Source organism: Notothenia coriiceps, unplaced genomic scaffold, assembly GCF_000735185.1.
Source record: "Notothenia coriiceps isolate Sejong01 unplaced genomic scaffold, NC01 NC01_scaffold00037244, whole genome shotgun sequence".
NCBI lineage: Eukaryota > Metazoa > Chordata > Actinopteri > Perciformes > Nototheniidae > Notothenia > Notothenia coriiceps.
In genome coordinates this window covers 26,585,246-26,599,522 of record NW_011369945.1, presented here as the reverse complement: position 1 = coordinate 26,599,522, position 14,277 = coordinate 26,585,246, and the positions used below count along the sequence as shown (strand labels likewise).

The 14,277-nt window shown below is 40.8% G+C and overlaps 1 protein-coding gene and 1 long non-coding RNA gene across 2 annotated transcripts in view; one reads left to right on the top strand and one right to left on the bottom strand.

Moving 5' to 3' along the window:
• Nucleotides 1-1,391, top strand: part of LOC104965123 (uncharacterized) — a 9,707-nt gene extending 8,316 nt beyond the window's left edge. Inside the window, exons 3-4 of the long non-coding RNA XR_800520.1 lie at nucleotides 1,078-1,157; nucleotides 1,284-1,391. This is a non-coding gene — a long non-coding RNA (uncharacterized lncRNA). The remainder of the gene's footprint in view (nucleotides 1-1,077; nucleotides 1,158-1,283) is intronic.
• Nucleotides 1,392-9,092: 7,701 nt separating this feature from the next.
• The window catches only part of jmjd6 (jumonji domain containing 6, arginine demethylase and lysine hydroxylase), a 12,477-nt gene continuing 7,292 nt past the window's right edge, over nucleotides 9,093-14,277 (bottom strand). The window contains exon 4 of the mRNA XM_010794078.1: nucleotides 9,093-12,068. Coding sequence (XP_010792380.1) covers nucleotides 11,937-12,068 — 132 coding nt within the window. The 3' untranslated portion in view covers nucleotides 9,093-11,936. The remainder of the gene's footprint in view (nucleotides 12,069-14,277) is intronic.

Here is a 14,277-nt window from a genome sequence, read left to right as displayed (position 1 = left end):
TCTGAAGAGAGAAGCACAACATTACAGACTTTGATCCCGAGGAACAAAGTCGGTTTGCAGCACAGTCACTGCTGTCACAAGTTCAACATTGAATAAAATGGACTTTAAAGAGTAGAAAAAGTGACAATAATGACCGAATAAACGAAATAAATGTCGTCAATTAGAGATATCAAAATGGAAAGACTTCATCTCACGGCCCGTCCACACAGCGGTGTGCGTTGACGCTTGCCGGCGGGCGTGTCTGAAACTCGACCAACAACCAATCACATGAATCTCCCGCCCCGGACACACAAGCAGCGGTTTGATTGGCTAGAGCTTGCACTGGCTTATGATTCGATTGGCTGACGCTTCTGCCGAGGCTTCAAAAGTTGAACATTGCTCAACTTTTGCAGCGAGCCACGCCAGCAACGCTCCACGTCACTTCCCACAATGCAGTTCGGCGAAAAGTGACGTCACCCCATTCAAAGTGAATGGTGAAGCGTCAATGCCGTTATTGAGAACGTACATATTATCAGTGATTTTGAGTCAAATTAAGCCCAAAAAACGCATGAATCAATTTTAAAAAATGAACAAATCTCCAAATTTTACTTTATTTTGGCCGTTTTTTTTATCATTAACTGTATTTATTTATGCAAGTCATGAGTGTATGTGTATATAGATGCTTAAATATATACAACAAATTCAGGAAATTATATTAATATTTTGATTTCTATATATCTTAATATTTATTATTTACCGTAAGAAAAAAATGTGATGTCCAAAATAAGTCAATACAAAATGAACAAAAATCTACTTTTTCAAATCATTAAAAACTCCATATTTTACTTTATTTTGGCAGTTTCTTAATAATTAATTGTATTTATTTATGTAGGTCATAAGTGTGTATGTATATAGATGCTTAAATATGTAAAAACAATTAAGAAAATCATATTTTGATCTTAATATTTACGTTAAGACATTTTTTTATGGACAAATAAGTCAATAAAAAATTAAGAAATATACTTTTTTTTTTTTTCTGCTTGTCATTTAATAAAATCCTCATTAATTGATTAAAACTTCCATATCTTCCTCGTTAAGGACACTGAGATCCCCGCAGAGCTGTGCCATGGGATCCAGGGTTTATTAAACCTTGACGACAAACCTATTCTCCCAGATCAGTAAGGACGCTTCATTCTCACATTTTCACACATCTTATCTCGTGTTCTGATGTTTTTAACAAACGCTCTGATCCAACATGGCGACTCCTCCTCCTTATTAACTTTTATTTAACTTTTATTCTTCAGGCCAGTGACGTCCCCCATCCCAACGCTGCGAGACATCGCACAGAACAGCGCCATCGGGTAAGAAACTCCCATAAATTGTCTAAAAGCAGAACAGATGTGTTTTCAGGTTGAGATATCTGACACTTCAAAGCATTCGTTTATATCAAGAAATTAACATAAAACGAGGTGGCACCGTCGGTACTTCTCCATACAGACGTGAAGAAAAGCGCCTCCCTTAGACATAAAAACATGTTGAAAGAAATGGCACCATTTATATATCACAAAAAGCGGTATTTAAAGAGCAGTTTAAGGGGCTGGTACCTGTGTATTTATACATTTAAAGGTCACCAAACAGATCACCCATTCTAGCCATGCCTCATGTCCCTCTATTCCACTTCCTGTTTCTAAAGTGCTGATTTGGGGTATAAAGCTTTAAAAAAAAAAAAAAGGAAAGGGGTCTGAGCTCATGCGGGACCCGGCAGCTACTGTCTAAACTAAATGCTGCCGTGATGAAACGCCATATCATGGATTATCAAGGATTCTCTCTGAAACAGTATGGAGCTCAAAGGCTTTCTCTCTTGCCGGTTATACCACAAGGTGAGTTCCTTTTTACTTCCTGCTTCTTCACACACATGCTCTCCAGTACAGGTTAGCTCTGAGTGTTAGCGATGCTAATGTAAACACCGACCATATTACGTCCAAAACAGTCGGGCATTGTTTCTGATAGCAACGTTTCTGATAGGGCCGTGGGTCCACATTTCAGATATTACGTCATATCGGACGCAAATCTGGATCAGCTCCGTTTAAGCCCCCTTTTAATTTATACTGTAAGCCATGCTGCTAAAGAGTGTCAATGTTGTGAAACGTGTGAGGAAACTGTAAGTAGGCCAGCCACGGAAAATCATTTTGTTGGTCGATACATTTTCCCAGAAATAATTCCAATGTCACTTTGAGACCAAATCTGCGCCACAGAATTTTGGTGTCGAAGTGAAAACTAAAAAAAGAACGTCAAAATGTCCACCTAGCCCTAATCCCCTTCCCCAGTAGTGCCGAGGTGTTCCATCCATTCTCTGAATCACATATAAGAGTTAGAAACAAACAGAAAACCTTGTGTATGCATTGTTTACATGTTTAAAATGCAGGTCTCAGTATACAGTACTTAGTATTCTGGTGTATTCTTAGTATACACATACTTTAAGTAAACAAACCATCTCATATATATCTGTCCTGTATGTTTTCCCAGTGATTCGCTGCTTTACCGTTCTGCAGACATTTACAGCGCCGCTCCAAAGCAGNGTCGGTTAGCTAGTAACGCAATCGCAGATCGGTTAGTTTCCGACGAACACACATCCCAGCCTCCAAGTACACTAACCAACAACGAGGCGTCAAAAGTTGAACATTGCTCAACTTTTGCAGCGAGCCACGCCAGCAACGCTCCACGTCGCTTCCCACCATGCAGTGCGGCGAAAAGTGACGTCACCCCATTCAAAGTGAACGGTGAAGCGTCAACGCACGCCGCTGTGTGGACGGGCCGTTACAAACACCGACTTCTACAACGTTTGAATAGAAATGTTAAAATGTTGCGCTGGTTGCTTTGACTCAGATCTCTATCATCATCAGAAACATGTAAAAAGATGTGTTCTGCTTTCCCTCCCTGCACCGAGAGCGAATGCTAAAAGCTAACCGTTGGTGGCACAGAGAATACGTCTAACTGTCCAAGGCTTCTCTCTGTCCGGATGTTTTAAAATGAGATATGTTGTTGTGTAGATGGAGCCACAAACACCTTCCTCCTCCAGGGTTTGAATTGTGGAAGACACAGATTTCTTTGTGTGCATAGCTCGTTGTGGAAACCAAAAGCTCGGATGTTCAGTCGGCAACAAAACACACACACGTGTTCTGAGAGCGAGAAGCAACGGAAACATTCAAAGAAAAGCCATAAAACCATCAAATGACGATATTCACAAACAGTCCGTACACACGCATCCTCCTGATCTCGAGTGACGATGAACGTAACAAACGTAACGTGTGTTCTTATCCCCAACACGTCACAGATATGTTGGATTATCTTTGCTCCAGTTGAGATGACGTTAAAGCTGCACCAGGTCACACATACACTTTGTTTAAATCACAACGTTCAACAATCATCACTTAACGTATTCAATTATTCACTTACATCCAGGGCTGCTTGATAGCAGATTTGCTCGTATGCTTTGGCTTCTTTTGGCACATTATTGTCACTCATTGAACTCAAACATTGTCCTTTGTCGCTGACACTGATAAGGATTTAGATTTTTCATTTTTGTTTTGTTTTGCGGTTGCCGTCTCATGGTCCGGTGCAGCCTTATTGAACAAAGATAATCTTCATTTTGGGAGAGACCATTCTCCCTAGATTTAACCCTTCAGACACGAACTACAGACGTCAGTAGATTTCATGGATCGAACTCCCTCTGAAAGGGACGGCACCAAACCCCTTAATGATGTGCATAATGCTGGTGGGCTGTTTGTACATAAACAAATCTTTTATTTCGTATTTAACTGACTTGTGTAGTTGTTCGTCTGAAGGCTTAGACCTGTACAGTACATTCTGTGGATGTAACAGACATTAATAAACGTAGATATATGAATGTGTCCAAGAGCAGTATGTGTTGAATATCTGTTTCTGTGAAATAACTCAATACTGTTTCGTCTGGCTTGGATATATCAAACCATCATTTCAAGCAGAAAGGTTTAAATGACCGACCATGAGTTTCAAACTGGACATGTGACCGGAGAATTCAAGCTTCTTTGATTTCAAGCGTTTCAGCTGAGATTCATCGAAGGCCTCGTCAAGAGAGTCCAAAAAACAAACAATCGAAATGAAACTTGATTAGATCTTTTTGGACAATCCTCATGAGGCGTCAAGTGTGACGCAGTGCATTCAGTACAAACAGGTCCCATGGAAAAGACGATCGATCAAACTATTTACAGGGAACTCTCACGGTTTCCTGACTCTTATTCGTTCTTAAAACACGAGTAACTGATTGAAAACCTGCATGACCAAACACTTTGACGTTTTACATTTCTGTCTAACCGCAAAAGCATCCATCGTAGAGTTTTAAACGAGACAAAACTCTAATATATTGTCTGGTTTCGTCAACTGGTGACCAGGTAATATCATCCTGGAGCTATTAAAGAGTGCTGACCGTGCATCCCTGATCTCTAACATCCACTCTGATATCACAAAGTCTTTTTCAGAGCGTTCCCTCTCTGCCTCCTCCTCGTCCTTTGTCTCAGTGGACGAGCAGCTGGATGACTTAGTTTTCCAGCTGTGTGTTAACTGAGATCACATGGTGAGGTTAGTCATCACATGTGAAGCTCCTCTAACCTGCTGATACTTGTTGGAGATGCTAGTGATTGATTTTTGGTAAATAATACAGTATACACTTCTTAAGGTCCATTAGTGAGACACTAAGCCTGTCCTACTCATTTCTGTCTATATTTAAATAACCGTGTTGTTTTTGTTGATGTTTCGCTCATGTTTGAATCTTAGGTCATGTGTTTATTGTTGTACGAGTACTTTTAAAATCTGAGTGACAAGAAGGGGATTAACGAGAGGAGAAAAGATGAAGAACTGTAACTGCAGGGCCTCGCTCGGCTTAGTACGGTATAGTTAGGCCTTTCCATTACAGTTTAGTAGCTGGGGTAGTAACTATAGTAACGCAGTGTAGACGGAGCCCTGACGTCATCTTCAATGAGAACCACAAAACCAACATCATCCGTTAGCTGTTAGCCCTCAGAGCTCACAGCTCCTCATATCTGTTCAGAAACTAGACAGAAGTTAAACAAGTCCAAACCACAGACTGTCTGTGTCATGGAGAATACAGTCACTGGTTTCACTCATCAGTGATTCCCCATTTTTCTCACTTGCAACCAAAGGCTGTAGGTTCAGTGAGGACACTGGAGTGGGTGGGAGAGCTCTAAAGAGGTGAAGGTATCCAATTTACACCAAAAAAAAAGCAAGAGAAAATTGAAATAATGGAAATAAACAGAATTGANCACACACACACACACACACACACACACACACACACACACACACACACACACACACACACACACACACACACACACACACACACACACACACACATGAAACAGGGAGAACTTCTAAAAGCTGAGACTCAGAGAAAAGAGAGTGACTGGAAGGAACCCTTCATCATCATGATCATCATCATCATCATCATCACACACCTGAAGTTGCACAAATAAACAAAACGCTCACCCTCGATCAGAAGATCCGAAGAAGTGATACCAGCGTATTTCTAGATTTACAACATTTCAATCAACTGGGAATGAAAGAGCCGGGACAACAAAGTGTTCCCGTGACCTCCTCAGTGTCTTAAAGAAGGGCTTCAGCAACAAATCAACAAGAAGGAAGGTAAGATAGATATCCAGATGTTTGTATGAAGTGGTTTAGAGGGACAGGAAGCCATGGTGGGAATTTGACGACAAAAATATGTTCTTTTTTTTACAGAACGTGGAAAAAAACATTATTTAATTATTGGTTTTGGTCAGTTATCGTGTGAAAGGGTTAGTTATCATTCTACTTTTAAAGCACAATTTCCCTACAGAGAGTTTTGGAACATGTTCTTTTTGTCGTTGTCAGTTTTCCAACATGGCCGCCCTTCAGCCTGCAGGGAGACAGGCGTCTGTAGGGAGCAGGTTCACAGCTCAACGTGTCTCACTTTATTCTCACACACTCGCTCGGTTACAGAAGCAGAAAAGGGTCAGTGAAGGTCCTGAAGTAACGTTTTAGTTACACTTTGACTTCTCCAATTAAACAAGACGAGTAATTACACTTCCAGATCCTATTGATCACATTAGAGGAGGGTGGAATAAAGAGAGGACGAGTGATGGAGGAAATCAAAGGGGAGAGAGAGGATTCAGAGCAGGAGATCAGATCATTAGAGCACTGCGGCAAACCTCCTGCACCCCCCCTCCTCTTCCTCCTCTTCGTATTCTCCTCTTCCTCTGCCCTCTGTTGACAGCTATCTGAATACATAAACACTGCTTTCCAGGAAACTCTGTGAACAGAAACATCTCAGTAGTAAAGGCAAAGACTTAATTTCTTCATCTAGATTTTAAACAGCAGGTTTTTTAATTACTGACCCTCTAATTGAGACCTGGAGGCACTTGAGCGCCCACTTCTACTTTTTAAGTGATTTCAACAAAATCAGTTAAACTCAATTCTGTTTATTTCCATTATTTCAATTTTCTCTTGCTTTTTTTTTGGTGTAAATTGGATACCTTCACCTCTTTAGAGCTCTCCCACCNCTCAGATTTATTATAGATCAGCGGTTTTCAAAGTGTGAGGCGCGCCTCCCCTGGGGGGCACCAGAGAGCTTCAGGGGAGGCGCAGCGTGAGACACAACTTTTGTGTCTCACGCTGCGCCTCCCCTGAAGCTCTCTGGTGCCCCCCAGGGGAGGCGCGCCTCACACTTTGAAAACCGCTGATCTATAATAAATCTGAGATAAAACCACCTCTGATGCCCATAACCACAGCCTCTCCGCTGTGGCCAACAAGGCGGCGGAGCGGAATCCGCCTTGCCTGTTGATATAAGCCACTGTGGTGCTGTTGTCGCTCCTGACCAATACATGTCTCCCTTGAATTAGGGGCATGAAATGCTGGAGGACTAACACTACCGCCCGTAGCTCTAGGAGGTTGCTGTGTCGTGTTTCTGTTAGAGACCAGCGCCCACCTATAGCCCTCTTCAGGCAGGTCCCTCCCCATCCTGTTCCCGTGAACACTGTGATGTAGGAGGTTACCCGTCCCAGTGGAGACCCCCTCCGGAGGTGCCCGGGAGACCCCCAGAACCGGAGGTTGCCCTCCACTGAGGGGGGGGATGGTTACCAGCTGCCATTTGTGCCTCTTGGGATCCAAACGCAGGCTGGAGAACCATCTCTGCAGGCGGCGCATATGCAGTCACGCCGTGGGCGCGCAGCGGTTGAAGCGCAGTGGCCACACATTTACTGAACGTGCGTGGGGATAGGGAGTAGCCGAACGGTAATCTGTTGTACTCGTCGGCTATCCCCTGGAAGGCAAAACGCAGACACTTTCTGTGCTCCGGAGCAATTTCCACATGAAAGTATGCGTCTTTCAGGTCGATGGTGGTCTACCAATCGCCCGGTTTGCACTAGCCCCATTAACTGTTGTATAGTTAACATGCGGAATTTTCTGCTGGCAATGTAGCGATTCAGGCTGCTGAGATCTAGAATAGATTTGAATTGAGAACCAGGAAGTACATGGAATAAAGACCATTTTCTCTGTGCTGAGGGTGCACAACAGACACAGCCTGTTTCTGCACCAGAGCCTGAATCTCTGCTGAGAGGAAAACAATCTCATCCTGGGTAGATAGATTTCCTCTCGCATGCTCATAAAAGGAGGTGGGCCGCTGCAAAACTGGAGTGAATAGCCTCGTTTCAGCGTCCAGTCCATCCAGTTTGTTAGTACACAGCTGAGTTTCCATTCCCCATACCATTGTGTCATTCATTTCAAACCTTTATTTAACCAGATTGGTCCCATTGATATCATAGATCTCTTTTTCAAGGGAGACCTGCAGGATATAGGTTCCACATGAAACATAAAACAAGAAAGGACATCATACATTATATTTGCAGGATACATTTACATAGTTATAGACATTTACAAGTGCCCATAGTATTAACGAGCATTTCATTTAGCCTAGCTTTAAAAACCTGCAGAGGAATGAGGTTGCTCAGTTTCAATTCTTGCTGAAGATTGTTCCAAGCAAGTGGAGCTGCGCACATAAAAGCTGTCTTACCTAACACAGTCCTTGCTCTTGGCACATATAACAATANCTATGCATGGGCCGGCCTTGAGGGGTTTCCGACATGTCGTTTCAGTAAATTAAAGGGTAGTTTCATGTTGTCGTTGCTGTGGACCTTCTTAATACCTTGGAAAATGCAGTTTAATACTTTTTAATACTTTTTAATAGCCTTAATTTTTGCTAAATTGATTTATCAACTTGTAATACTTTTTAAGACCTCGCGGACACCCTGCCTGCAGCATATAGGTTCCACATGAAACATGAAACAATAAAGGACATCATACATTATATTTACAGCATACATTTACATAGTTATAGACATTTACAAGTGCCCATAGTATCAACGAGCATTTCATTTAGCCTAGCTTTAAAAACATGCAGAGGAATGAGATTACTCAGTTTCAATTCTAGCTGAAGATTGTTCCAAGCAAGTGGAGCTGCGCACATAAAAGCTGTCTTACCTAAGACAGTCCTTGCTCTTGGCACATCTAAAATACTACATCATGAGATCTCAGACAATAGCTGCCTGCAACTCTCTGTGTTATCAGAGAGCAGATACAATACGGGAGTTTACCCAACAAAGCTTTATAAATAAACGNAGTTTCAATTCTAGCTGAAGATTGTTCCAAGCAAGTGGAGCTGCGCACATAAAAGCTGTCTTACCTAAGACAGTCCTTGCTCTTGGCACATCTAACAATAGTACATCATGCGATATATATATATATATATTTATTTACCTTCATATGTATACGAGTAAATACTTAAAATAAAAATGTAAAAAAATATTGAAATAATGTGTATTACAGCACAAATTAAACTTTTAATTTGTGTATTTTTTCTGTTTTTAGGATACACTTCGTATGAGATGAAATAACTTACTGAATTTTTTTAATTAAAAAAAAAACTCACATCCTTACCGAAATGTAGGTCATGAACAGTCCCAAAATAAATACTTTGAAAAGCGGGAAGTTAAATACATTAAAAAAATGCTCAGACAAACAAGTTTCGAGTCATAGAAAATAGTTTATTGACGAAAGAAATTACATTTATCACCTCAAGGTCTATCTGAGCTCCTCAGATTTACTTTATTAACATTGCAGACAGGATTCAGAGAACCTAAAGGCACCATGTGAGCGACCTCAGGGACCAACACGGTGCCTTCACATTAGTTTAAAAACAAATAAAAAACAGAAACCTCCCAACAGACAGACAGACAAACTTACACATTTTCTTTAGAGGCACTTTAGTCTACAGCAACATTTTACAGCTCTTTTTAAAGGATTTGTAGAAAAGCTTCAAACGTTTCACTCAAGCGTAGATTCCAGGCGTGGATCAAGAGATTTTTTTTTAATCAGAAACTGTTCACAAAACCAAGTCATTTTTCAAGCAAAAAACAGTTCAAATCTCAGTAAACTGAATGTTTGGGTGTTGCGGAAAAGACATTTAAAGACGTTAACTGTTTTCTGATGTTTAATAACAAATCAAGATGTTTTCTTTAAATAATTCTGCAACCTGACTATTTTCAGCATTTTGTATTAATCGACTGCTTTTTTTTCTCGATGGTGTGTGGCTTGCTTAGTCTTTCCTACATGTTGTGTGAAACGGATTTGAACTGCACGTTATTTAACATTATTAATCATATAAAAGTGGGCATGAATGCAGTATCTTTGATAGACTTTTTTAAACAAAACAGGAATTCTACATGTTTAGACTGTTTTTGTTTATTTCCCCCCCCCGTGGCTTTAGTTTAGGAGACAGAACATGCATGTTGAAACAATTCATAAACACTTTCAGTAAACTATTTAACCTTCTCTGCTTGCTTCTTACATAATAATGACTTGATGAACTCAATCTCAGCAGGTATTGGCTTTCAAAGCTGATGATTTTATTTATAATCTTGTTTATGTAGAAAGGCAGCAGTTATAAAAAGAAATGTGTTCCAAGAGGTCCAGGTGACATCTTAAATGTCTTGTTTGTAGTCCTCAACTAAGAGATTCAGTTTGCCACCATAGAAGAGAAGGAAATCGATAAATAGTCCCATTTTAGAAGCAGACCGAGATGCGTTTTGCCATATTTGCCTTAGAGTAATCCAAAGCAATTAATTGATTGTTGCTAATAAATTTTATGTCTGTTGACTAACGTTTCAGCTCTAATCAACAGCTAATCAATACATCAAATTATTTATTTGTTGATATTGGATGTGGTGTTGAATCTGCATCATCAATTAGTTAGCTTCTTCTTCTATTCTTAACAAGATGCACAAACTGATTGATAAACTAAAACAAAACACAGCAGTTAACGTAGTGCCCTCTGCTGATTTTTTTTTGCGACTCCATAAAAACGATTAGCCTCAACATTTAGCGACAGTTTCTCCCATCTGCAGCATTTTGGCACAAAGCAGGCAGAACATGAAGATGGCAGAAACGTTTTCAATTAGCCGTTTCTCTGCTGTATTTCATACAGAATTAACCATTCTTACATGCGCACATTTCCTTTAAACGTTTCATTTCTTTAAGGCTGGCTGACTGAATCACACTTCTCAATGTGAAGGTTAATCACCAAGGCGGGTAGAGGAGCGACACAAACTCCAACCATTCTAAGGAAAAACCACCAGTTATACGCACAAACAGCATTTAGAGAAGTGCTTTTTTTTTGTTTTGCTTTAGCGAGTCTCTAGTTTCCCAGTGATAACGTGATTGGCTAACAGCCAAACTCTGCTTCTCATATCACAATATTCTCTAGGATTTTCAAAATGGACCCTAATTTCTCAAGAAACAGTCTTGTTGGGAATCTCAGGTAATTTTACGAGTTTTTTTTACTTGGATCAAGTAAAAAGAAAAAGTAAGTACATTTTTTTGTAGGCTCCTTTTCATAATGATATTAGACATGTATAGTAACAATATGAGTGTGTCGGGGGGTAAAACCAACACATTAAAGAACCATTTCCACTGCATGGAGCGACTCACTAGACTTATTTGTATGTTTTCTCTAAATAGTCACGTAAAAGATTCCACAGACGACTGGTTGGTCTGAGAGAACCGTCGTTAGTGCATCACAGGTAACAAACAGGTAATTGTATTTAATGCAGCTGGCAAACATGCCTTGACTAAGGATGTACAATCTTCAAGTGAAAAAGAAGTTCTGTGAGTGAAGCCGTACCGTGTGGGAGAAATGCAGCTTTAGAGGATATTTATTGATAAAGGTTTGCGCCTTTAGCAGCTGCAGCGCTCCCACTCAAAACTGTCCCCGTAACTCACCTAAACACTGGGAAATAGAGTCCAGGTTAAAGTTGGCCTTTAATATGGTGTACTGAAATGTGTGTTTGTGAAGTTGGTCCATAAGAGGGCTTGGCAAAATATCAATAATGTGATATGAGATTAGATATTGTTTTATATTTTGGATATTGTAATATAAGTGGGGTCTTTTCATTGTTGTAAAGCTGAATTATTTTATTTAGATTAACATTTCTGAATTTACCAATCATTATTTGCCTTTATCCACTCCCTCATATCCACATAACTATTGATTATCAAACACTTCAGAAATGTTGATATTTATTTTTCTTAAAGGAAGTGTGTTTTCTCTCCTCTGGTGGATGGATGTCATGTTTTACAGTTACAGAAATGTTCTCGTCCCTTTATTTCTCACATGAGAGAGCAGCTGGGAGACTTTTAAAACCGTGTGTCACGCTCCTAACCTTCCCCAGAGTGTTTACTGCAGATAATCTCTCTGTACAGACACAAACATTGATTGAAAGCACAGTGGTGACAGGTCTCCTTCGCTTCAGACCTAAAACAACAAAGGAAGCAGCTTTTTCTGTGTGTGTGTGTGTGACAGAGGTCGGAGGTCACCGCGATGAGCTCCTCTCCTTGCTGACGCAGTCGTCCTTGCTGCTGGTGTCTCCGTTGGCCACGGTGCCGCAGGTGCGTCTCTTCTTCTTGCGATGGGACACGGGGTCGCCCTCGGAGCCCGAGGCGGCCTGCGGGAGGACAAAGTGTTCAGAGCGCTGCACCGTGTTGCACCATGTTACACGCGTGTTACACGTGTGTCTCGTGCTACAGTCACATGTTGGCACCTGTTGTCCGCTTCAGAGCGCCATGTGTGAGGCTGACAGGATTTATATAAGCAGGGGTCGTCACAGCGTGTTCACACTGCAATGTCAGCAGGATTGCAACACTTACAGTGGGGCAAAAAAGTATTTAGTCAGCCACCAATTGTACAAGTTCTCCCACTTAAAAAGATGAGGCCTGTAATTTTCATCCTAGGTATACCTCAACTATGAGAGACAAAATGAGAAAAAAAAAAAAAAATCACATTGTCTGATTTTTAAAGAATTTATTTGCAAATTATGGTGGAAAATAAGTATTTGGTCACCTACAAACAACCAAGATTTCTGGCTCTCACAGACCTGTAACTTCTTCTTTAAGAGCCTCCTCTGTCCTCCACTTCTTAACTGTATTAATGGCACCTGTTTGAACTCGTTATCAGTATAAAAGACACCTGTCCACAACCTCAAACAGTCACACTCCAAACTCCACTATGGCCAAGACCAAAGAGCTGTCAAAGGACACCAGAAACAAAATTGTAGACCTGCACCAGGCTGGGAAGACTGAATCTGCAATAGGTAAGCAGCTTGGTGTGAAGAAATCAACTGTGGGAGCAATTATTAGAAAATGAAAGACATACAAGACCACTGATAATCTCCCTCGATCTGGGGCTCCACGCAAGATCTCACCCCGTGGGGTCAAAATGATCACAAGAACGGTGAGCAAAAATCCCAGAACCACACGGGGGGACCTAGTCAATGACCTGCAGAGAGCTGGGACCAAAGTAACAAAGGCTACCATCAGTAACACACTACGCCGCCAGGGACTCAAATCCTGCAGTGCCAGACGTGTCCCCCTGCTTAAGCCAGTACATGTCCAGGCCCGTCTGAAGTTTGCTAGAGAGCATTTAGATGAATTCAGGAGAGGATTGGGAGAGAGAATGTCATTACGGGTATGGTCAGGATGAACACCCAAAATAGGAAGCCATTTTGGTAAAAGCTCAACTAGACGTGTTTTTGGAGGAGAAAGGAATGCCTGAGTTGCATCCAAAGAACCACATACCTACATGTGAAACATGGGCTGGTGGCAAACATCATGGCTTGGGGCTGCTTTTTTCCTGCAAAGGGACCAGGACGAGCTGCATCCGTGTTAAAGGAAAGAATAATGGGGCCATGTATCGTGATATTGATTTGGAAGTGACAACCTCCTCCTCAGCAAGGGCATTGAAGATGAAACGTGGCTGCTGTCTTTCGTCATGACAATGATCCCAACCACACCGCCCGGGAACGAAGGAGTGGCTTCGTTAAGAAGCATTTCAACGGTCTGGAGTGGCCTAGCCAGTCTCCAGATCTCAACCCCATAGAAAATTCTTTGGAGGGACTTGAAAGTCTGTGTTGCCCAGCGGACAGCCCCAAAACATCACTGCTCTAGAGGAGATCTGGCATGGAAATGAATGGGCCCAAAAATACCAGCAACAGTGGTGGTGAAAACCTTGTGAACCTTACAGAAAACGTGTTGGACTCTTGTCATTGCCAACAAAAGGGCTATATAACCAAAGTGATGAGATGAACTTTTGTTAATTGGACCCCCCAAATACTTATTTTCCACCATTAATTTGCAAATAAAGTCTTTAAAAATCAGACAATGTGTGATTTTCTGGATTTTTTTCTTCTCATTGTGTTCTCTCATAAGTTTAAAGATATACCTAGGATGAAAAAATTACCAGGCTACTCAATATTTTTAGGGTGGAGAACTTGCCACAAATTGGTGGCTGATAAATACTTTTTTGCCCACTGTATATTCAATCATTCAACTTCTGTCAACTTAAAAACCCTTTAACTCACGTGGTTTCTGGGCTTAAATCTAAAAACTGGTTTAAAAAGCACTTTAACCTTCTATTGAACTTAAAAAAAACCTTTTAAGTACATATTTTACTTTATGGAACCATTCAAATCCCACATATCTAAATTCAAAACTTTCACACTTAACTAAACTTTTTATGTTGCAATTACCTTTTTGGTCTTTAAATTAGATTTGTATTAATGATTCCACATTTTTTCCATTTTAAGTTCAATTTTATTCAGCCCTTTATCTTTAAAAACACCTTTAAAGTAAAAAATGTTATCCTTAGTTAAAAATGTA